General features: G+C 41.1%; 1 protein-coding gene across 1 annotated transcript; it reads left to right on the forward strand.

Moving 5' to 3' along the window:
* The first annotated feature begins 291 nt into the window (after positions 1-291).
* On the forward strand, positions 292-4,575 carry Sostdc1 (sclerostin domain containing 1). The gene is made up of 2 exons (XM_028878419.2): positions 292-690; positions 3,173-4,575. The coding sequence occupies exons 1-2, from the start codon at positions 486-488 to the stop codon at positions 3,586-3,588; spliced, it is 621 nt and encodes a 206-aa protein (XP_028734252.1). The 5' UTR covers positions 292-485; the 3' UTR covers positions 3,589-4,575.
* Positions 4,576-25,866: the final 21,291 nt, after the last annotated feature.

The following is a 25,866-nucleotide window of genomic DNA, read 5'->3' on the forward strand; positions in this document are numbered from 1 at the left end:
TTCTGGGCCCCAAATCTTCTCAAGTCTGAGGGGAATACAGAACCAAAACGTAAAACATAGATTAAACTAAGCGCAGTCTCTTCGTGTGAGCAGCAACATACTTCTCCTTCCATTAAACTTGACCGCGAACGAGGCTCCCGAGAGGACGTGGCACAGGCGGGTGGCGGTTGTGACTGAGCCTTGCCTGCTTCAGCTCGCAGACCAGCAAAGCCCGACTCTGAAGTCTCAGGCAATCTGTGGAGCAAGCTCCTCCTCTTCTGCAGCCTTCTTCTCCATTGGTAAAATTCTTTTGCAGGGTCATGTAGGGATCCCACCCCTTCTCTGTGTTTTCACTCTGAAGCTCACACAACTTTACACCTGAATGAACGCCAAGCCTCTGTGGATATATAAAGGGAACGGTGGGGAGGAATTCCACAGTCAATAGTGCAGAAGCAGGGGAAAGAATTGCTAAGCGCCTCCTCAGGCAAGCAAACCCTCCACTCACCATGCTTCCTCCAGCCATTCATCTCTATCTCATCCCACTTATATGCATCCTAATGAAAAACTGTTTGGCTTTTAAAAACGATGCCACAGAAATCCTTTATTCACATGTGGTTAAACCTGTTCCTGCACACCCCAGCAGCAACAGCACGTTGAATCAAGCCAGAAATGGAGGCAGGCATTTCGGTAGCACTGGACTGGATCGCAACAGTAAGTGTGTTTTACTTGTATAGATTTTTTTCCTTTGGGGGAGCATCAGCTGCATTCCTGTAGAATGGTTTTATTGTATTCTACCTTGAACGATGATGTATGTTTTGCAAAACAATCTGGAAGCAATCTGCTGCGTGGGTAGGCTGGAGTTCTCCTGGCTAGTGATTTTAGAGTTAATATAATTATAACGGTGGCTTGATAATGCAAATGCAGATGTGGTTTGTCCAATACCCACTGAAAAATGAATCTATGAATTAAACTGTTGCTTCTTTAAAACTCTGCAAAAGGAGAATTCTTTAGAGTGTTGCTCTGCACAGTTTAAGGTCATGCTGTCTCACACTTTGTTAATTTCAGAACATGTACAAATTTGGTGAAGTGACCAATGGTAACTAACTAGAATTATGTATAGGGAACCACAAAGGATGAAAGGAAACTTTCAGGCAACATGAAATCGCTCACACAGATGTCTAAAATATGCCTAGTTTGGAGAGGTGTAAAGGTTTGATGATGTTCACTGTAAATGAGGTTTATACTACAAAATATTAGAGGATCGTGCTTTTCTAAAATTCTTTATTCAACAGGTCAAATTGAGGTAACTGTATGTTTCTGTGAAGCACTGAGTGCATATCTCTAATGGGAGATTTTAAATACTAGTATGCTAATGTTTAGCACAGGGAGTGTTCTGTGACCCCTTTCGGTTTGCTTAATTGACATGCTGAGTAACTACTAGTTAGATGTATTCAAATTTCTGCCCCTAACTTTTGCTTTATTCTCTTTCTTTAAAAGCGTTCACATTAGTAATCAACTTGAAGACAGAGAGACAGTGTGCAGGAAATCTTACACAGATATTTGCCCCTCCTTTTTAAACTTCATCCAACAACGAAAAAGAATTTTTTGACCTTAGCAAAGTCAAAGCACAATGCCTCTCTAAGAAGACCCAAGTGTTTGAATTGCCTGGAGATGGTTGATTTTGGGGGCACAGGAAGTGTCTGATCAGTACTGGGTTACTGAGCAGTGTGGTGGGTATTCATTGCCCGTGAGAGAAACGTCACCACAAAAATGCCCAATCTTAGACACCCAGGAACAAAAGCCAGGCAAGTCAAAATCACTGCTGGCTGTTTCCAGGTGCATTCCTAAGGCAGCTGCAGGAAGGTGAGCTGGAGTCAGAAGCAGGCTAGTCCAAAACACTGTCCAGCCAAACCGTTAACCCTTTCATCTCCGTCCCCAGCTCTGTACGCACAGATGTACACACGCACATATTTCACAGCTACACACTTCCCTGTGCCTATGAGCCTGAACTCAGACATTCTGGGGTACAGAAATGGAGCAAGACTCCTGACTCACTGTCCACTTTGAGATTGTTTTCGGGAGTTAGATGAACGATTTCCACAGCTTTTATTAGTTTTGGTTTGGACAGTTCATCAGCCTGTTTTTAAGCCTTTTTCCTGTTTAATAATAAGCCTTGATTTCTTTTCATATTTGTCATAAGCAATTCTCATTTAGATAACAAAGAGAAGAAAACTTCAAATGTTTTAAGACTAATTTTTGTTTTAATTACATAAGGCACATGACCAGAAACAGCCAATTAGAGAACATACTTATCAAATCCATATAACTAAAACAGAACGTCGTCCACGCCTGATCGTCAGGAAGTGAACACTGTGCTTCCTCGTGCAGTTGTAAATCAGACATGTTAGGTATTTTTCTGCCATAAAATTCATGGAAATGTAGCCAAGTTGTTATGGCAACCATACGTTCCCAATTTAGGGGCTTTTATATTCTTTAAATATTGAGTTGTGGTGGCATTTTGCATTTCAAACATTTTACTGTTTGTATTTTTAAAACATAGCTTGGGAATTTATGTTTAGAACATAGTTATTAAGTTTGATATGCAAAATGTCAATGGTTGTACCCATATGCATGTGTGACTGTGCAGCTGAATTCTATAATTGAAATAAAATATTACAGCATGCATATGCACTGTACACAATATTTAAATACTTTCCACATTTTCTCAAGAGATTTTTGAAAAACTTAATTAAAAGCACTTGCAGACATTAACCAATATGACCCATGAGAGCAAAAACATTAAAGTGTACTCTTTGAAGAGTGAATATTTACAGGAGTGGAAGGAACCCTTATTGGGAATGAGACTACGAGAACGTGACTTTTAGATACTTTAATAAACAATCAGTTAATGAAGCAAATGTAAAAGAATGAATCTCTTTCTTCCTGACCCACTTCCTCCAACATAGTTACAGACTGTATGTAGCCTGGTCATTTTGATGAAAGTGTCTTATGAACCCCTCCCCCCTCTCACCCCACCCCTCCCCCCGACTTGCATTGTGAAAATAAAGTGCGTAGTCCTGCAATTTTTTTTTTTTTTTTTGGTCATTGCAAAATACTTAAAACGAGAAAAAAAAATCCCAAACACCTTCAGTTGCTTTTTGTCTCTGATGCAGTTCTGTCCTGTTTCCTCTAGGTCGAGTTCAAGTGGGCTGCCGGGAACTGCGCTCCACCAAGTACATTTCCGACGGCCAGTGCACCAGCATCAGCCCTCTGAAGGAGCTGGTGTGCGCCGGCGAGTGCCTGCCCCTGCCGGTGCTTCCCAACTGGATCGGAGGAGGCTACGGAACAAAGTACTGGAGCCGACGGAGCTCCCAGGAGTGGCGGTGTGTCAACGACAAGACGCGCACCCAGAGAATCCAGCTGCAGTGTCAGGACGGCAGCACACGCACCTACAAAATCACGGTGGTCACGGCCTGCAAGTGCAAGCGTTACACGCGCCAGCACAACGAGTCCAGCCACAACTTCGAGAGCGTGTCGCCCGCCAAGCCCGCCCAGCACCACAGAGAGCGGAAGAGAGCCAGCAAAGCCAGCAAGCACAGTCTGAGCTAGAACGGGACTGACTAGAAAGCAGCTGCTCCCCAGATTTGATGGCTTGCAAGACTCGAGCCTGCAATTGCTCTTTTCTCACTTGAAAGTATATGCCTTCTGCTTTGATCAGGCCCAGCAGGCTGTCCTTCTCTGGGACCTTCTCTGGGACTAGCTTTTCCTTTGCAAGTTTCTCAAGATGTAATGAGCACAGTGAAAGCCAGGCATCCTGTCGTTTCCATTCTTAAAAAGCACCTGATGCTGTTTAAACATCCTCAATTTACAGTTTAAAACGTGCCATCCCCTAGCCCACCCTTACCTTTCCCAAACATAACCCCTTCAAACCAGAAAAGTTCATCAAAAAATGTATCTTCACGAAACGTTTCTGAAAGGGCCTTTTCCAGTGGTTTTCATGGGAATAGTTTGGCAGCCAGGGGTTAGCTTCCCTTGAAAGAGAGGCAAACCTTGCGACATTTCACTTCAAAAATAAGCCCTGTAGCTTTTTACAGACTCGGTGTGAAATTATACCCTGCATGTTGACCTCGCTTGGAATGGAATGCCAGCAATGCATGGCAGCAGCTAATAAGTAAAGCTGATTATTTATTTTTCAATGTTGTTATTTAATGAGCTTTCACATGTGATTTTTTTCAAAATGTTATTTTTTTCTTTATGTTTTGAAGCTTTTTCATGTACCTAAATATTTCCCAATATGATTTGTGGTCGGTCTAGAAATATGAAAATATGTGTTGTAGATATGTAAAGTAAGTATTCTAGTCTCCTCATATATTACTTGTTTCCTCATGAGCTTCGTCAGCATGGTTCTCTGTAAAGCTGAAATATGTACACTTGATTATTTGGTCCATGCAATCAGAAGTCAGCTTGACCTCTAATGCCATTGGTTTCTTTTAACAAATATAAACATGGCTAAATGTTATTGTCCTTGCCTCTATAACATGTATAAAAAGGTACATGCTTGCAAACATTGTAAAATAAAGTTATAAGTGTACCTGGCTCTTCTTGTCGCTGCTGAGGATCAAAATTAGGGCCTAGTAAGTGCTGAGCCCTCAGACTTAGAGTCACATTCAAGCAGAATAATCTGCATTAAAAGAGGGGAGGGAGCGGGGGGGGGGGGCGGTGAGCTGCAAGGAGCACAGCGGATGGCAATCTCTGGGTGGGAGAGGGCATTGAAAGGCTTCCATCAGAGTTCCTGCACAAGTTCTGGGGGCAGAACTCAGTGTTTCAGTTTTCCGGGTCATCTCCTTGTGCAGCTAAGTTTGAGAGGAAAGGAAAAGAAATGGGTACAACATCCTACCTTGGGGAACTTTGAGCACTCTTATATGGTCCCAAATCACAAAAGGAAAAGAAAATTTCTAAGCTAATTTTATAGTTTCCTCAGGTTCATACCATTAGACTAAGTAACATAATGATAGTCTTTGACCGGATCACCTGCTTAGATGACTGATGATAATTCAAACATGATTGGTCCCTGCTTCACAAGAGAAAAATCAGAGAGGCCCACTTTCCGCTAGCTGATGGGTAAGGACTCCTCAGTTCTCCTTAGTGCTAGGTTGGCATCACATGTGTATACAGAATGCTGTCAGACTGAAACAGAGACCAGAAAACAGCTCCAGACGACGAATGCCAGTTTACTAATGATTTATTTCCAGATCTTAAACTGTTTCACAGTACATCATATCAGCGCATGGGGCATCCGCAAGTATTTCATTACACCAGAATGTCTCATTTCATGCCCCGGTCTTCTTTGCTGAATCACAGGAGCTTGTACTGACAATGGCTTTTCAGACCCAAGAAGCCTTTCACTAATCAAACACTGAGTGAAGGTCTCAGTGAAGATAAAGCAAGAGCAGATTCTGATTAATTAGGACACAGGGTGAGGAATAAAGTAAGCTCACAATCAAGACTTCCAATAGTCTCCACTGAACTAAGAAGTGGATCTGTTTTTCATGTTCACATTCAATTTGCCGGTCTACATGTGGCTGCATTGCACTGGTGATATGCTCAATGTGTGATATTTAATGCTAACTAAGAGGAGAAGGTCAGCAACCAGTTGGGAAGGTCTAGGGCACAATCTCTTTCAGTGAAGTAAAACTGAAAGGTCAACAGAAAGGGCCAGTTTTAGTTATCTTACAAAAAAATGTGCCTGAGCTGCCATTTACACACTAGGTCTCTTTAAACAGTTCACTCAGGTTGGTGAGGCGTACTTAATTTTATTATCACCTTAGTAACTATCACTTCAAAATGGTAGACTGTGATACTTTTAGCATGGAATGTCCTCTGGTTTACTCTCAGAATGTCGACCCCCAAAGACATTTATTTATCAATTTTATTTATCAAGTAATTATTTTGGTTACTATGGGTAAAGGGACTTTTTAAGTAGTTTGATAGATATGTAGATGGATACATTGACACTTATACTGGACAGCTATATACACATGTATATTAGTAAGAGTAGGGGAGGAATAATTACTAGTACACATGCAAATGGATAACATGCATACCTAGAATGGACACGGAGCCTTAGAGAGTCTGTCTGCAGGGCCAGAGACACAAGGCCTGTTGCCAAGTCTGGTGGCCTGAGTTCAATCCCCAGGGCCTACATGGCAGGAGGAGAGAAGTCACTTCCACAAGTGGTCCTTTGACTCCTGCACGTGCTTGTCTGCATACCCACACAGCCCGCTAAATAGCTAACTTTAAATCTGTTTATAAAAAGTTAATATTTTAGTGCCTAGCCACTATGATTTGCTAACTGTACTAATTGGAACTAACTAACTAATGAGTCTGCACTTGAGAGTGGAGATAGGAGGAACAGAATGTCAAGACTGTTTTCAGTCACATAGGGAGACTAACGCCTATCTCAAAACAGCAACAATAAATAACAAAAGATAATAATCGGAACACTTTATTAATCATCTTTATTCTACTGGATTAAAAAAATCCATCAAGTTTAGTGTATAGGCACGCTTGACTAAAAAGACCGACTCTCTGATGGAGATACAGCTCAGTTAGGAGAGGGCTGGTCCAACATGCATGAAGCTGTGGTTCATTCCCAACGTTACAGAAAAGCTGGGCATGGAGATGCATGCCTGAGATCTCAGTGTTCAGGGGCTAGAGGCAGGAAGATGACAACTTTAAGGTCATCCTTGGCTACATAGTGAGTTTGAGGCCAGCCTGGGCAACATGAGACCCTGTCTCCTAAAAAGAAATCCAAAAGCAGAAAAAAAAAAAAAAAATCCCAAACCACAAAAACCCAGCCAACTGACCGACCAAACAAACAACCCAAAACTTGGTTCATTCCTGTCCCTTCTTAAATGGGTAAAGGACAATGGAATATTTTATTATGTAATATGACATGTCTATCAAATGTGGTGTTTTATTGGACACCATTTAATGTTTGCACGAAGAAGTTGTAAGTGAAGAAAACAGTATCTAGCAGCAGAAAAATTTTTAAAACTTATATAATATTGAAAAAATTCAAGTGCTTGATAGCTTCTTTTTAATATTTGATTTTGTTTTTGTTTTTTTAACCATCATTAGGAATCTCTAGGTATTACAATCTCATTCATTTTATTTGAAATTAGAGCATTATTTGGATTACATTTAAATTTCAACTACACTTGTTAGTCTTAAAATAATAATTAATTCCATACCCTAAACTCAGCACTTATGAGCTTTTCTAGTAACACAATCTCAGTAAGCAATGAAAGTCATGTATGTGGTCACCAACAGATATTGGAATGAATAAAGAAAATCTGAATATTTATTCGACATCAAAGAAGAAGAAAAAAAATGGGCCAGTGAGGTGGCTAAGTATGGGTATTACCAAGCCTGACATCTTGAGCTAAGTCCCTGAAACCCAGAAGCAAACTAGTAAGCAGCGATGCTCCATGGCCTCTGCTTTAGTTCCGCCTGCCGGTTCCTGAGTTGCTCCAGTTCTTGGTTTCCTCCAGGACAGACTGTGATCATGTCATGTAAGCCCAGTAACCCTTCCTTCTCTAAGGTGCTTTTGCTTATGGTGTCTATCACATCAATAGAAATCAAACATGGAGAAAACCCTTCCTCAAGAAAAAGAGATATATTTTATTTTTATCTGTGTGTATGTATGTGTCTGCATGTGAGTATGTGAGACATGTGTATGTTGTTGGTTGTTTTATCTTTTTGGCTCTTTGTTTTTGCTCTTTGGGGTTGCCCATCACCCAGCCCCTAATAAACACATGGAGACTTATATTAACACTTATGAATGCCTGGTCTTAGCTTAGTTTATTTCTAGCCAGCTTTTCTTAATTTAAATTATCCCATCTATCTTTTGCTGCTGGATTTTTACCCTTCTCTATTTCTCTATATCTTTTCTTTTCCTGTGTCTGACTGGGTGGCTGGCCCCTTCTTTTTTCGCTCCTTCATCTCCTTGTTCTCTTGCTCTTTCATCCTCCCAGATTTTTCCTCTCATTTATTCTCTGTACCTGCCAGCCCTGCCTATCTTTTCTCCTGCCTTGCTATTGGCCATTCAGCTCTTTATTAGACCAATCAGATATTTTAGACAGGCACAGTAACACAGTTTCACAGAGTTAAACAAATGCAACACATCTTTACATCATTTAACAAATGTTCCACAGCAAAAACAAATATAACACATCTTAAAATAATATCACACAACACGTGTATATGGGTGACAGATCCCTTGGAGCTGGAGTTAAAAACTGTTGTAAGTCACCTGATGTGGGTGCTAATCATTGAACTAAGGCCTGTTGTAAGAATCTAAAGCACTCTTATGAACCACTGTTGCAGCCTTCCTCCTGCTTCGGTTCTAATTGTTGTGTGGATGCATGCACACTCATGTGGCCAGCACACGTGAAGGTCAGGAAGACCCCAGTTGTCACTTGCCACCATCCATCTTGGGCCTCCTCTTTGTCACTGTGTGCACTAGCCTGGCTGGCCTGCAAGCTTCAGGGGTTCTCCTGTTTCCACCTCCCGTGGGAGCACTGAGGTTGGAGACACATGCTACTGCTCCGGCCTTCTGGAGACCCAAACTCAGTTCTAACAGTTGCTCAGCAGAGACTTTACACAGAGCCATGTTCTCAGCACAAACTCTTCTTTGAGTTGCTTTGTCATGTATTTTATAATAGCAATGAACTTCATCCGAGAGAACTATGGTACCGATTACATGCCTGTATCAAACATCATAACAAGCCCCATCACTTCCTACAAATAAGATACATAATTTAAAAAAGCATGACAAGTGGGATCCTGATAGAAACGCAGGAGTTCAGTGGGAAGGTGACTCCCAGAGGAGAGCATCCTCTTTTTTAAAAATAGAATTCCTTTCCTCAAGAACACAGAGAGATGGCTGCCAGCATGTTTCCACTGGAACTTATCTTGAATTTAAGTTGTCTGTCTCCACTTCTGAGCTAAGCACACATTTGGCAAGTAGCAATCTTTGTTCCGCCCACAAAGAAAGGCTGCTGTAGTAGTGGACCCAGCAGGCATTGTGCTTACCCGTGTTTGGAAATCACGCACTCTAACAATGTATTTGGTCCATTAGCCTGGGTATTTTATGAATAGTCTTGAAAAGCTATGTCATAGGTGTTACAGCAGAAATCCTCATGGGGAGATGGTTCATTTTCCAGGTTCAAATATTTAGTAACATGAATTAATGCCAAGCTGACTGCATAATCATTTCCAGAGCAAATCAGACCAAAGGGTGGTGTACCACCAGGCCTAGCCAACTTGCTGAATTATTTTCTGTTAACAGATGAGTCAAACAGTTGGAGGATTTCTATAAAGAAATGAAATACTTTCTATAACTTTAGTAACTGGAAACCAAGAGCTGCCTTGTATTACTGATTTTATTTTCAGCCATGGAAATAAACCAGAATGTTTAAATTGAATGACATTGTCAAAGAGGCCCAGATATTTTATCCATAGTTTATTGTCATCAAGATGACTAATTGTTTGATGTGGCTTAAAGATAAGCTACCATTGAAGTATAGCTATTGCTTTTGCTTTCTCTCTCTCTCTCTCTCTCTCTCTCCTTATTACTTTTTTCCTTTTTGTTTTGCATGTGTGGTACATGGATATATGTGTAGTGTGTGTGTGTGTGTGTGTGTGTGTGTGTGTGTGTGTGTGTGTGTGTGTAGGCCAGGGTAGGATGTGGACCATCTTTCTGTCACTCCCCGCCTAGAGACAGGGTTTCTCACCAGACTGGAAGCTCATTATCTGGCTAGGCTGGGTAGCCAGGAAGGCCTCAGGATCCTCCATTCTCTGTCCCCCAATGCTGTAGTCTTGTGGGCGCTGGGGATTTACACGCAAGTCCTCACGCTGGCAGAGCAAATATCCTTCGTCACTAACTCCCTCCCAGCTGCCCTTTTCTATTTTTACCCCTTTTAATTATGTTTTTAAGTTAGGGTCCAAAGTAATGGCTTTCATTATGATTTTTTATTTTAAATAATTGTGTGTGCGTATGTGTGTGTTTACATTGCTCATCCACTTCTATAACCTGCATAGGTCAGAAAAGTTGGTATTGGGTGGGTTATACACACTCTGATGGAGACGTACCAGCAGTGGCCCAGAAACTCAGTGTATTTATTTTATACATCTGAATGCGTGGGTGGGTTTACTGGATACAGCTGAACAAGGAAATGGGCTGAAGTCATCTGGTGGTGGGGTCCACAGGGAAGCAGTTCCCGGCTGCAGTCACCTGAGAGGAGGAAGCTCCGGCTGACACTTTCTGCACACTGACAATAGTCATCCTTCGACCAGGAGAAGGCTTTGCCGTTTCCGTGGGTCTGAGACACTGGAGTGCTTGTCACAGCTGTGCTCACATCAGCAACACACATTTGCCTTTCACCTTTTAGATTCTCTCAGGGCTTCCTCTGCTTCCCAGCATCTACACTACCTGCCCCCCCCCATGGATTCACTTCCGTCCCACAAAGCTGTCCTTCTGCTTTCATCTTCACATTCAAGTGAGAGAAAGCATCCGCATCCGCAGCCGCATCTCTTTATGAGTCTGCCTTACTTTACCGAACACAGTGAGCTCCAGCTCCATCAATTTTCCTGCAGTGTTGTGGTTTTGTTCTTGTTTACGACCAAATACAACCCCATTGAGTGGATGTACCATATTTCTTTATCCACTTATCTGCTGGTGGGCATCTAGGCAAAGAGTGAGCAATACACATGGGTGAATAAGTATCTCTGTGATTCCGATTCCTTTGGGCACATGGCTAGGGGTGTTTCATCTGGACCACACAGAAGATCTACTATTAGTGCTTTTTGGAGCCTCCCAACGGACTAGCAGACTTTCTCCCTGCCAGGGTGTAAGCGCTTTTACCCACATCCCTGACAGTATTCTTATCGTGTTTTTTTTTTTTTTTTAAATTATAGTCATTTTCATTGAGGTGAGATGGACTGTCTCAATTTTCATGTTCAATAGAAATAAATTTTTCATTTGAAATTTATTCTTAATAATTTATACAAACTTTAGATTTTTTTAAAAACTTACAATAGGGCAAATATGCTACTAAATGATCAATGAGTACTTTCATTTGCAAAGTGGTTGATCTACATTTGGCATTTAAAGACAGCTAAAAACACTGAACACAGCCATGAAGCAACCCAAACTTTGAATAGTATTCTACAGTATGCATTGGACACTTCATTTATTTTATTTATATACATGCCAATCTTACTGCCTGAGTGTCCTGATAATTGTTTGCCCTGTTTCCTCTCTTATTTTTCATACATGGTTTATAAATGATAATATTTTTTGCTTTAAACGTATTTGTGTTGTTTTACTTATGCAACTCTGCATGTGTCCATGTGCATGTGCATTGGGTGCCTGTGGACTCCAGGAGAGAGTGCTACATCACCTGGAGCCTGAGCTACAGGCAGTCATGAGCTGCATCAGGTCAGTGCTGGGAACCGAACTCTGATCCTCTGCAAGAGCAGTGTCTTAGTTAGTGTTTTATTCCTGTGTAGAGACACCATGACCAGGGCAACCGCTATAAAGGAAAACATTTAACTAGGGCTGGCTTACAGTTTCAGAGGTTCAGTCCATTCTCATCATGGTGGGATGCAGGTAGACATGGTGCTGGAGAAGAAACTGAAAGTTCTACATCAGGATGGCAGGTAGCAGGAAGTGAACTGAGACACACTTCCTCCAACAAGGCCACACTACCTCCTTCAACAAGGTCACATCTCCTAACAGGGCCACTCCCTATGAGCCCTTGGGGCTGCTTTCTTTTAAACCGCCATAAACATCTTGTGCTCTTAACAGCTGAACCATCTCTTCAGCCTCCAATTTTTGTCTTTGAAAGGAGATTTCTCAAGTTCAAAGTGTTAAAAGAAACTTTCTTGTCATGGTTTCCTTTATTACTAAACCTACCAAATGCACTTAACAATCTAATGAAGGAGTTTTATTTTACTACTGACAATATTTTTTTCTGAGTTGATTAATTTTGTCTTCTTTTTTAGAGGAATACATATTTTACATTTAACCTGTGATTGTTTGATATTTCAAAAAGTAATACCATTTTCAATTCAACCCATTTGTATAGGAGAATATGCAGGCATGACCTGGTGGCCAGCCTACTCGGCATACTGCACTTCTAAAACATGACACACCACGCTCCTGAAGTCAGAACACTGAATTCTGAAGTAGCTCTGGCTGGCCTGCAGATGAGTCTGCACTCTCCATGTCTCTTTTAATGTGCTTCTTGTGCCTGGAGACCAAGTATGAGTGTTCACTATCCAATCTCAGGCAATGTGCTAACGAATCACAGCTGATAGGCTTCCACTATATAAGTGGAATAAAGCATGCAATAAAACAGACACGGTTCCCTGAAACCCTCTCCAGAGTAGTTTATTTTCATGCCCTTACCAACCCACCCATGGGTATTGCTGTCTTGTTAGAGGATGCCCAGTTAAGAACAGCACATTTGCAATGGGTCCCAGGATGTGTGGACTTGAACTTAGAAGTCTGCTGTGTTGCTAATTGGTTGAGTGACTCGTAATCATAGCTCCAGTTTCCTGAGTCTCTGGCACTTGACCAGTAGGGTAACGTGACTGAGCTACACAACGTCTAAAATGTCTGGAAGCTCCCAAACCTTCTCTTATCTCACACAACATGATTGCAGTTCCAACTGTAGCGACAGACAGACGCATGGTTTCATGTATGCTCTTCTCTAGTTCTGATTATTTTCTAGTTCACCCAGTCATGTAACTTCAGAGTAAGGTTTTGGTCAAAGTTCTTATGAAAGTCGACATATTGCCTCATGTTCATTGTTTCTGGAAATCATGCAACATATGCTGAAAGTAAAGACCCAACTCTGGGAGAATGAAGACTACACTTTCTTTCAGGCATTTTGCACTGTGTCCAAACACCAGGATGACATTAAGGGCCAAGGAAAAGTGGAAGGGCTTTGGAACAACACATTAGAATTTTTTCTTGTTAAAAAGTTCTACTGTGGATCTACCTACTTGATTCTAGATAAAATGATAAGAAAAGGCAAATATAACCTAGAAGGTTTTATTGTAAAATAACGTTATGATGCTAATGAAAGGTTTTCTTTGGAAAAAGTTGAGCATAAATATTATGACAGCAACAGAACAGAGATCTTTGTAGCAGACAAATCGTATGCATCTTTAAAGTCATCCGCCAGCCAGCTCCTTCATCTACCAGTTGTTGGGGATATAGTCTGTGTCTGTCAGGTTCTAAGAATACAGCAGTGAACACATGGAAATCCAACGGGAAAGCACACATGTTCCACTGTCAAGTGCAAAGGTACGTGCACACGATCCTGTTCTTGAACAAGACTTACAGGGCAGCATTGCTGTCATCCGTTTCCGGAGCTCAACTCTTCGGACATACCAACAGGAAGACTATGCTTCCGAAGACAACATTGCCATTGCCACAAGCATTTGAGTTAAACGCTTGCAAATAAGAGGAGTACAGTGGAAAAAAACACTTAATCTGGTTTTGATTATGAAGTCTGCCAAGAACAGTTGAAACCTCTATTTTTAGTAGATATAATCTTAGTAAAGATTTTCAAAAGCATCTATCTTTATATATAAAATTACTAGATTAAAAACATTTAATTTTCCCTGTGGTCTACGAATATGTATGCATATGTGGATGCGCACACTTGTGTGCATGTTTGCAGCAACCAGAGGGTAAAATCATAGGCCATTTCCTATCACCTTCCACCTTTCTCTTTTCTTTTTTGAGACAGTTTCTTCCTAAATCTGGATCTTGATGTTTTGGCTAGACTGGCTGCCTGGCAAGTCCCCAGGATTTGCCTATGTCCAGCCCCAGATGGCGGGCATGCTCCACTTTTACGTGGGTGTGAAGCCAAATGTCATTGTCAAGTGTCTTCGTCTATTGTTCCTCCCTAGACCCCTTTCTTGAGTCAGGGTCTCCCATTAAGCCTGGAGCTTGCTGGTTGGGATAGGTTTGTGGACCAGCAAACCCCACGGACCCTCCTGTCTCCACTTCTGGAGTGCCGAGACTATAGGCTGGGGTTTCTCTGGGTTCTTCCAGATCAGTCTCTCATGTTGGAGCAGCAAGAGCTTTCCTGACCGAGCCATGTCCCTATCCCAGATTACAACTCCTTATATGCATTTCAGTTGCTTTTGGGAGTCTCCCCTCTTCTAACCGTTATACTAAATCTGAAGGTTCCTGCTTCATGCTACTTCCCATTTATTAGCTGAAGTCATTCTCTTGCTGAAGGTAACATGGGTTTTGAGACAATAGTTGTAGACAACTTTAGCAAGCAAACTATGTAGAGCTGTTCATTCATGCCACTAAACACTGTTTAGAAAGACATTCTAAAGGAGGGGTACACATTTAAAACAAAGCCACTGTAATCAGTTTGCTCTGGAGAGGGGAGTGTGGTGATAGGATGGCCCATCTGGATGTGTACAGATGTGTAAGGCTATGGAAAATTTTATAGACTGCACTGGGCATTTGCAGGGCTATCGAGAAAGCCATGTTGTTATTATCAAGTGAAGTTAATTCTTAGTCATTAACATATGTCTTATGTAAAAAAAAAGTAAGACAGATTTCATTTGTGTAAATATACATTATATCTGTGCTCCTTAATTCACACAGTAAGGGAAGAATCCAAGAGAATGCCTCTAGCAGATGTTGGAGCAGGAACAAAGCTACTTTCTGATTACTGTGTTCTTTCAGAGTTGAGACATTTATAAATTGGTAATATTATTAAACTGAAACAGGTGTGGTTACTGGACATCGTGGGTTATGGATTTCCTGTTGCATTTTATTATCTCTTTATGAACAGTTGTAATGGTCTCTGTGCTCATGGGAAGGTAACCACAGCAGCAGAGAGAGCACTGTGTGTTGAGCTGAGGTAGGAGAGATGGGACATGCTGATCATGGAGGGAAGGCAGAAAGGACAAGTGTCAGCACAGTAGAGTGGCACTGGCCAGGTCCAGACAGCAGCAGTCTCTCGCGATGGCGGCCCAGCACAGGAGCCTGCCATCCTGCCGTCAGAGGCCCGGTGCTCTCTGTCTGCTTACACACACTAAGCACAGGAAAACATCTCTCTCCTTGCCAGGAACTATTGCTAGTCCCCATTAGAGCATTACCTCCACTGTTTGTATTCCTCTTAAATACACATATGCCCAGGGGGCCACCAAGGCAAGGTCTGCAAACTTAAGGATGACTAGTCCCTCAAGGCTGAGAGTGTAAGGCGAGGGAAAACGGCGGTGACTGCAGAGAAAACTTCAGTCTGCTGCCACACCGAAGCCAAGTACGTCAAACCCTTATATTTCATACACATTTTACTAATTTTATATCGTAGCAGTTAATTCTTAAAAGAATTGCACCTGACAGGCTGTATCTACCCATGCATCTGCTGGCTCGGGTCTATCTGTCCGACAGGCCGATGGGTGCTTACATGATCTCTCAGAAGTTAGGAGACCTGATTCACCATCTCAAATATATCACTCCTGAATTCAGCTGGACTGTAAATTCCCCAAGGTCCAAGTTGAGATTTCTGCATTCGGAAACCAAGAGAAACGGAGGACACACTCTGAGTAAGTTCAGGGACCTAGTTACAATGATTCTGTTTATTAACGGTCTAAGCAGGAAGGTACAAGGCTTAGTGCAGGGGGGTGAGGGGGGGTCAGCAGTGACAGAGCTGTCACCACCTAGGCTCTCAAAAGGGAGGAAAGGGTGAAGTTACGGGAGGCTGGATGTCTAGGGTAGGCATGAAGACTGTTCAGTCTGAGCCCATCAGAGGGGCCTGCAGAGGGAGGGAGCCAGGGCAGTAATCACCTTGTCCCTCTCCTTACTCCTTCCAATTGATCTCCTGCCAAGGCTCCCACCAGCTGACTCCATCCGGAGGCCATGGGCCAGGGAGCTGAGGAATGAAATTCATGTCAATGACGGGCTTATCTTCCTTTACAACATCTGGAAGTATGGATTGCACTGAGTCGGCATTGAATCATGACAGAACCTCTTGGTCTTTGGTGTGTCGTTCCCCAAATGCAGACATTAAGATGCTCTTCGAGGCCCCTCTCATCATCCCACCTCACTGTTTCATGACTGAGAATGTGATAGTTTGGGGAGACATTCCCAGAACTTTGAGTACCTTTCTTAAAGTCCAATATCATGTGTATCCAGAAGTAAGTTAATAAAAAGTAAAGACTGGAGACACAAAAACCAAGATAGCGTGTTTTGAGCAACAGCCTGTGGACTACAAATCAGGGAAATGTTTGCTGTCGGCTGTGGTAGCGTCTGAGGAGTCTTCACATGTTTATATTCTGCAGCAGGGGAGGGGAGAGTGTTTTCGTTCTTCACATTATTAGATGCTTTCAGAAGAGTGGTGTTGCTAGAATCTGCTGTTTATGAGTGATGATTGATGGGTGCTGTCTACTGACGCCAAGTAAAGGGTCTATTTCAGAGATGTTACCATAGTTCAAAAATGGGATATTAACTGGGAGAAAAGACTGTACAGCCTTAGAGATCCATTAAAAATTTATCTAAATTGATCTAAATTAAATTGAGATAAATGATACCCTCAATATGATAATGCTCACCAAATGGTATTACTGATATCACCACAAAACAAAGCATTCTTTGCTAGGTGAATTCTTCAACTTTAGGAAAGCAAGAATTTGCATTTAGCATCTCTTAAGTTTGTCTGCGATCATAAACAAGGGCAAGAACAAAATTTCAGAAGGTTCAAGGTCTACAGCTTTGAGATACGTTTGCTGCGTGATGTTTCCTGTGATTTCAAAATGTGTACATGTCACTCCCCAACAATGTACCCTCTGGTGGCCATCAGCATAATCCACGAGCTCCTTGAAGTTGTAGAAGGACATCGTCATTGATCATGTGCAGCTGGTGTCCTCACGTGGGACAGTGATGATCATATCACGGTTTCACAGGGTGAGACAGATCCAGGGATGAGGACAGCGGGGTGCCAGCCACTTTAGATAGACATCAAAGCCAATCTTGGAACTTGGCATAGGTGTGGAATGATGCGAAATGAAGCACTCAGCTTTCAGAATTTCAAAGACTCACTTTAAGGGGAAAGCACTCCATAGATAAAAGTCAACGGGACAGCATGAACAGCTGTGCCAGGCTTTGCTTTGTGGTTACTCTGCAGAGCACAGCCTTTAGATGTACAAAGCGTGGAAAGGGCTGCCAACTTTCTAATTTCTTTTTCACCTACTCGGAGTGCCTGAAAGTAAAACATCTGTAACAAGGATGGCTCCCTCTTCCTCTCTACTCTTTCATACTTGGAAAGCATGTGGCAGGTCTCAGCCGTTAGTGGTATATATATATTCCTTGTTCCACAGCCAGCATCTAGACTGCTGGGATTTAGGAACACAGGGAAAAGGTTAGAGAAGGAATTCATTCACACTTTTGTCTCATTTTATAGTATTACATAGTGGGACACATAGAGAGAAGCACCAGCATCAGAGTACCTGGGATCGAATCCCAACCTCCACACTTCATAGTTGGTTATTCTGAGCAGTATGTGTTTCCTCAGCTCTAAGGATGTTAGTTGTGTGTGTCTTAGATGAGGTCCTGTTATGAGTTGTACTGTGGGCGTTTCCTAGGTGGAAACTAGTTCAGTGAGGGAGAATGTTGACTTGAGTAGGACACATCTTCTCTGTGTTTGGAGTAGGAGCAGGCTACAGGGAGAGAGGAGAGAAGGAGGGAGAACTCAGAGTGCGGGATGGAGTATTTGAGATTTACTCTGGACATCTCTTTTGTTTAAATAAAAACAAACAGCTTTGACATCCAGACTCTGGTCCATTAACTTTTTCTCCATCTTCAGTTTGTTTTTTATGACTGTCTTGCCATTTGACACACAGTGTCGCTCCAAGCTGGTGCAGGATGTGTTTTATACAGGCAACCCTGGTCCTTTGGTACTTTCTGGAACCTTTCCACTACTGCATTGGCTTATATGTTGCTTCAGGGGTCGTCCTTGTATGAAGAGACAAGAGCAGCTTCCGCCTTCATTTTTGTTTTCATAATCCTAATCAAATTTGTCAATCCTGTCCTAAGTGTTCAGATGGCTACTTTGTTCTGGCTTCTCATTTTATTGTTAATGTTTACTAATGGCTCCATCATTCCGGAAAAATCAGTCTTTAATTATTTCTAATATATTCTCCATGAGAAAAGAAGAATTTTGAGCATTTTCCCATGCACACTTATTTATAGATGATATTTGGTAATATTAATATCATAAAACTACTAAAATTGTAAAACACATGTAAGAGCAGTCACCTGTTAAATTCAAAGATAGGAACAATATTTTTGGTCTGAGTGTTTGTGGCTGCCCTGACTCACAGGTAAACCTAGCTCCCTGGTAACAGTGGTCAGTTCCAGGGTCTTTGGGAAGTGACCAGGTCATGAAGGTCCTAGTCACATGCACAGACAAAAGCTAGATAATCCCTTCTGCCCTGTGAGGACACAGGCAGGGCCATCTGTGAAGAATGGAATCTCAGCAGACATTGCCTTGTCTTCAACTTCCAGCCTCCCAAACTGCGAGAAATAAAGGCTTGTTTTTAAGCCACCAACTGATGGTATTTTGATATATTGGTCTTAAGGAACTATGGGGAACACCAAGGACAAAAACAAAACCAAGTGGCCCTGAACGTATTCCCTGAAGAGTAGCCCCTGTAACTTAGGGACACTTGTGCATCATGTAACTTAGACTGAAACTCTAGGTGTTCCTGGTCTATTCTTTAGTTTGCTCTTAGTACCACTGAAGTGCTCTAGGTCATAATGTAATTAGTGCATTACAAACTAGTTTTCTAGGATATCACAATTGGATAAATTCTTCCCATTTATCAATCTCTCTGCCATCTATTTTTTTCTACAAGCCAAGACCATTTTATATAGGTAAAACTCAGAAATGGCAACAAATGGGAATAGAATATTTAATAGCATTGTAAAAAGCGTGTTCTGTTTAGTTTTATAAAAGGATATTTTAAAAGAGGCTAAACACTGGGCTTGTTTTCAGCACAGTTTGCTAATTTAAAAATGTGTTGACCCTTCTTCCCAGTATACCCTTACTATGCTAACCTAATAAACAGCAGATCGACCTGTTCCAATGTCTACATTTACACAGACATTAACCTCTTTTGTCACTTTTTACGTAAGATGGGAATACACCTGGAAATATTAAAAATTTTACTTCGACAGATGAATAACTTCATTTCTTTTACTTTTCTGTGCCAGAAACAAATTAACTTGGTAATTTCAAAATGGAACCTATCATGTTTAGCTTTCAATCGCTGTGACAAAGACCCAGAACCCAGAGGAGGAAGGGGTTTATCTGGCTTACATGTCCCAATCATATTCCATCACTGAGGGACACCAGGACAGATAGTCAAGCAGGACAGGAGTCGGGAGGCAGGAACTAAATGAGCAGGGACCATGGAGGAATACTGCTTTCTGGCTTGCTCCTCAAAACTTTTTCAGCCTGTTTTATACCACCCAGGACCCTCTGCCCAGGAACAATACTACCCAAGGGGGATGGTTCCTCCCACATCAATCATCAGTCAAGAATTGCCTACAGGCAACCTGATGGAGGCAATCCCTCAGTAAAGGCACCTTCTTCCCAGATGACTCCAGCTTATGTCGAATGAAGAGCAAAACAACACACACACACACACACACACACACACACACACATGACTAAACAACACAGCACACAGTCATTTTCTCTTCTGTTTTCTGTAGGTAAAATCAGTGTTACAGAAAGATTAATCCAGATCTGAGTATCCAGTGGTTTTTTTTTTTTTGCTATAATAGTGCATATAAATTGTAGATTAAATATTGAACTTTTGGAAGGAAAGCAGAAATAACGCTGCTGGATGACTATAGCATCTGTTGCTTCATGACCTATTGCTAGCACTGAACACTTAACTGCATTGGAGTCTGTGTAGTGATACATTGTGTACCCTAATAAACTTGCTGAAAGATCAGAGAAGCAGAGCAAGCCACAGCCACCAGTTCTTACCTCTACTACATCTTCAGTCTAAAGAGAGTGAGTTCCTGTTTTCTCACGCCTTATAAATCTTTCTCTGCCCAGACATCACTTCCTGGAATTAAAGGTGAGTGTGCTTCCCAGTACTGGGATTAAAGGTATGTGCCACCACTGCCTGGCTCTGTTTCCAGTGTGGCCTTGAACTCACAGAGATCCAGATGTATCTCTGTCTCCAGAATGATAGAATTAAGGCTGTGTGCCACTACTGCCTGATCTCTATGTCTAATCTAGTGGCTGGCTCTGTCCTCCAATCCCCAGGCAAGTTTATTAGGGTACACAATATATCACTACAATTCTAGGGCAAGTTTTTGCTGTTGTTAATTATATGCAATGCTTTTGGAGGGTCTGGCTGTGTTTTATACCATCTGTGTACAGTGGAACTTGTGTATAGTTCCTGATTCATGGCTGCCCACGGTAAGTACCAAAGATCCAGTTGAAGCTAACTAATAAAATGGTGAGCATGAGTGAAACTTGTTGGCATAGGCAGCTAACCAGCCAGGCTGGTTCTAGCACATGTCAAGCCTTTAAGAAAATCTGTTTCAGGAATCCCTTGTTTTAATTTAATGTATAGTGTCTTTTTTCTCTTAATTTTTAAAATGAAGAACTACTTTCTCAATTTGGAGTCATAATTGCAATTATTGTCTGTATCTCTTGGTTCTGTAATTCAGTAGTACTTTCTGAGGTGGAAGTCAGCATCCCAAGCAGCGTTTAGAATCTCAGATGACTAGAGGCAGGGAGGCAGTGATCTTGCACTGCCCTTAATACAAAGCATCATTGTTTCACGGAACAGAAAAATCTCAACAATGTGCAGGAGACAAAGTGGGTTTCTGTGTGCATCTAATTGGTGAATGCTCCTTTGATATGGCCTCCATACATAAAACAGAGCTCAGGGATAGTTGCATGAGGTAGTTATGATTATTTTACTCTGGTTTTTAGATGCCCTAATCTTTTAACATGAAATAGTTCACAACCATAGCAAAAGGAATCAATATTGACACTACTTTTTAACCTAACCCTTGAGAAAACTCAGCCAAACCTTCTACTTCTGCCATTGTTCACAACAACCTGTTGTTTCTTAGTCTTTCCCACTACACTGAAGACCTGATATTTAAGGATTAGCAACGACCTAAGGTGAGAACATACTTTGCTTTTACACAAGATGTAGCCTATTTCTACAAAAAAGAGCACAGTAAATGTGTTAAAAAGAAGATCAAATTAACAAAATGTTTCCCTAATTTCTGGGCCTAATTCCATTACTAAGCCACAAAGGCTTGATAGAAGTCATTTCATTGGTCTGCCTCCATTTTGACTAAAGCAGGTTCTTTCCTATAATTGTTGAACCTTAAAGACTGTCTCAAGGCTCTGGCTAAGTTGATTCTGATTGTCATGCATTATATTCTATTTGAATTCTATCATTGTTGACCTTGGGATTTATTCAAAGACTAAGAATCTTGAATATAATATGGAAAATATAATATGGAAAAAGCAGGAACCCTGAATGAAAACCACAAGAAAACCATGACATGATGGCTGGCTAAATCTCTTCTTCAGAGGACACTGCTCAGGAACAAAGGACCTGAGGTTATAAAGAACACGTCTTCCATTAATGTAAGATAGTGGAAGCATCAGCCTAAAGTGAGGCCTTTTTAACAATCTAGATCCTATGGTTCCTCTCTTGATTTCCGGAATCAGTGTCTTAACAAACCCCTCAACTTTCTATGACTCTCAAGTGTGACCATCTGTGGCTCAGCTGAAGCTGAAGAATTGCATCTGAGCAGGTATCAAGCAAGCTACTAACTGGAGGTCAAAAACACTGCTGAGCTATTTCCAAAACTGTAGATGTGCTAGTTAGTCTGTTTTTTTTTTTTTCTAAATTGCTCACATCTTTAAAAATTAACAGATTTTAATTTTTAGACAAGTTTTAGGTTCATAACAAAATTGATGAGAAGTGGGAGCTGTCCCTATATAGTATAATTTGTGGGGGGGGGGGGAAGAGGAGAGTCAGACATCAACCTTGGACATCCTTTCTCTGTCCACCTTGTTTTTTGGTACAGGGTCTTTCACTGGGGTCTGGGGCTCACCAGTTAGGCTAACCTGGCTGGTCAGTGAGTTCCAACAAAATGCTTGTCTCTGCCTCTCAGCTCTGAGGTTTCCAGTAAGTGCCACCAAGTCCAGCTTTCTGTGTTGGGGACTGGAAATTGAACTGAAGTCCTCATGCTTTCAAGATGTGCACTTTATAACTGAGTCATCTTCCTGGCCCCCAGTTTCCATATGTTCTTGGTGTGCATTCAATGGGTTCTGACAAATGTATAATGATATACATTCGCCATTGTCATATCTACAGAATAAATTCATTATCATAAAATGAAAAGGAAGAGAAAAAGGGGTTTTTAAGTAAACGAAACTCTAGTATAGGCTATGACAATGGTAGATACATATGGAAATATACATCAAGAGTGAACCATATTATGGTCTATAGATCACAATAGAATAAATGCTACCTGAACAGCAAAGAATCCCCCTGTCCACATCACTGAACTCTCTAATTTCACCAAGTCTTCTTGGATGTCACTCATCAGGAGCTTGTAGTTTTTGTGGTGTATCTTTTACATAATTCTGTCACATTTATACATAAATATTTCAATTTGGGGGATATATGTATTATGTGGTCTAAAGTTCAAATTATGCTTGTTCATTATTAATATATATATATATAAAAGTTTGAATTTTGTACATTAGTCTTATATCTTAACCTTAATGCAAGAACCTATTAGTTTTAAGAGTTTATGTTATCAGTAAAAGAGGTAGACCTTTCTTTTATAATGTGCATACTATTTCTTTTTTGTTTGTTCTTCTTTTATTAGCAATTTCTTCTATTACCTGTTGAGAGGAGTGTGAGGAGAGGCGTCCTTGTTTTGTTACTGATCCTTTTGCTTTTTGCGGCAGGTTCTTAGGTAGCCTGCAGTAGCCTTGAGTTTAGCCTTGAGAGTAGCCTTGTGTATCTGAGGGGGCCCTTAAAACTCTGATATTCCTGCTTCTACCCTAAGACTAGGTCACATCACGCACCAGCAGGCATAGCTGTTTGTGATGTTAATTAGACAGTTTTGAGTGTTTCATGATGTATGATGTCACCAGCAGGAGTGTTATAGATTAGGATCCTCCCCCCCATTCTTGCTCACTGAGAGATTCTTTTCTTTTCTTTTCTTTTTTTTTTTTTCTTTTTTTTTTTTTTTGGTTTTTCGAGACAGGGTTTCTCTGTGTAGCTTTGCGCCTCTCCTGGAACTCACTTGGTAGCCCAGGCTGGCCTCGAACTCACAGAGATCCGCCTGGCTCTGCCTCCCGAGTGCTGGGATTAAAGGCGTGCGCCACCACCGCCCGGCATAGAGAGATTCTTTTCTTAATCATGAACAGTTTCAAACCATGAAATATTTTGTCAAAAATGTAGTTTGTACCTATTGATGTAATCACATTGATTTTTCTTTTCTTTTTTGATTTCTTGGCATACTTTAATTGAATTTTAGGTACTGAACAGACCTTAAGATAAATCCTAATCAGTCATGATCTCTACCTCTGTTTATACTCTATTGATTTTGATTTATTTTCTCTTCCTCCATATATCATGTTGTGTATATTCACAAGAGCTTTGTGCGCGCGCGCGTGTGTGTGTGTGTGTGTGTGTGTGTGTGTGTGTGTGTATGTGTAGTGAAGTCTTGCTGTGTGACCTGTCTGGTCTCAGACTTATGATAGTCCTATCTCATAGTTCATGTGCCGGGTTTGCAGGCATGAGTCCCCACGCTCATTTCTACTTTTCTTTTAATATGGCTGCCACTTTGGAACTATGGCAATGTTGGCCAATGAAATGAGGCTCCCTGCTTCTATATTCTGAAAAAGACTGTAAAAAATTGTTATAACTTCTTTTTTAAACATTTATTTTAATTTCTGTGTCTGTGTGAGTATATGATGTGGGTGCAGGTGTCTGAGGACGCCTGAAGAAGGCATCAGCTCACCTTAGTCATAGGTGGTTGTGAGCCACTTGACTTGGGTGCTGGAAATTGACCTCAGATCCTCTAAAAGAGCAGTAAGTTCTCTCATCTGCTGAGCCTTCTCACCAACTCCTGTCATAATTTCAAAAAGATTTGGTACAATTAACAGCTGAATCCATGTGGGGCTGGTGCTTCTGTTTTGAGAGAAAGTAAGTTAATAAACAACTTTTGTTTAGCAACTATAGTTCTATTCACTTAGTTTGTTTCTTCCTTTCTGAGTTTCAGTAGATAGCTGTTCATGAAATTTGTCTATTGTATTTAGATGGTAGGTTTGCAGGCCAGAGTTGCTCATATTATTTCTTAGTGATTCTTCAGTACTTATGGAGTTTTTAAACAGTGATAGCACTCATCTGTGTCTTGTTATTTTCTCTCCATGTTTAGAACTTTATTCATTGCTTCGCTAATTTTATTATTTATTTTCTTCTACTATATTTTATTTTACTTTTATCATTTATAAAGGTAGAAAATCAGTTATTGGTACTAGGTCTTTACTAACATATGAAGTTAATGCCATGCATGTCTCTCTCTCTGAGCACAGCTTTCTCTGCATCACATATACTTTGACAAATTGTATTTGATTAAAAATATCTAACAATTTCTCTTGAGACCTTCAGTTTTGGCCATGTGTTCTTCTGAAGTATTTTGTGTATTCCCTAAGTATTTTTAGATTTTTGTCTTTCCTTCTCCTATTGATTTCATTATGAACTAAAATGGGCACTGTATGATTTTCATTTCATTGATGTTCTTGAAGATTTCCTAGTGGTCTATCTTGATGATTGCTCCAAGTGAGCTTTAGAAGATGTGCATATTCCTTTTCTTGGATGAATAGATCTGTTGGTTGACAGAACATTACATTCACCTGTGTTGAGTCTACCTGCTTGACCCATCCTTCTCTGATAAAAGTTATGTTGAACTCTCCAACTATAACAGCGGATTCATGTGTGTTTCCTTGGAGTTTTATCAGTTTGCTTCATGTATTTTGCCATGTGGCTGATGGATGACTTGTTTGAGAACTGACCTCTTATGAAATATTCTTTCTTTAGCCTTGATAACATTTCCTCTTCTGAAGTTTATTCTATATAAAGAAAAGTACCCACCCCTCTTAAAAAAAAACTCATTTATTACTGTCTTTCCTATACATCTATGTATTCTTTTACATTCAAAGGTGGTTTCCTGATAGAGACCAGATGGTTGAGTCTTCTTTGGACAACTAAAACTTAAGGTGATTTTTGATGTAGTTGGAGCAATATTTACTATGTTTGTTATAGTTTTTTTTATTTGTTGTACTTATTTTTTGGTTCCAAATTTTATCTTTCACAGATGTTCAACCTTCTGGGTTTTATTTGAGAAATTTTTTTTATTTTATAATTTGATGTAATTTTACATATCAGCCACGGATTCCCCTGTCCTCCCTCCTCCTGCCCCCCCTCCCCCAGCCCACCCCTCATTCCCATCTCCTCCAGGGCAAGGATTCCCCTGGGGATTCAGCTCAACCTGGTAGATTCAGTCCAGGCAGGTCCAGTGCCCTCCTCCCAGGCTGAGCAAAGTGTTCCTGCATAAGCCCCAGGTTCCAAACAGCCAGCTCATGCACTAAGGACAGATCCTGGTCCCACTGTCTGGGTGCCTCCCAAACAGTTCAAGCTAATCAACTGTCTCACTTATCCAGAGGGCCTGATCCAGTTGGGGGCTCTTCAGCTATTGGTTCATAGTTCGTGTGT

This window comes from Peromyscus leucopus, chromosome 14 (genome assembly GCF_004664715.2).
Source record: "Peromyscus leucopus breed LL Stock chromosome 14, UCI_PerLeu_2.1, whole genome shotgun sequence".
Classification (NCBI taxonomy): domain Eukaryota; kingdom Metazoa; phylum Chordata; class Mammalia; order Rodentia; family Cricetidae; genus Peromyscus; species Peromyscus leucopus.

What these genes read in the sequence shown, in the direction of transcription:
- Sostdc1 (XM_028878419.2), top strand. Translation starts at nt 486, where the DNA reads ATGCTTCCTCCAGCCATTCATCTCTATCTCATCCCACTTATATGCATC. An exon ending in CACTGGACTGGATCGCAACA is followed by an intron (nt 691 to 3,172) that starts GTAAGTGTGTTT and finishes TGTTTCCTCTAG; the next exon opens with GTCGAGTTCAAGTGGGCTGC.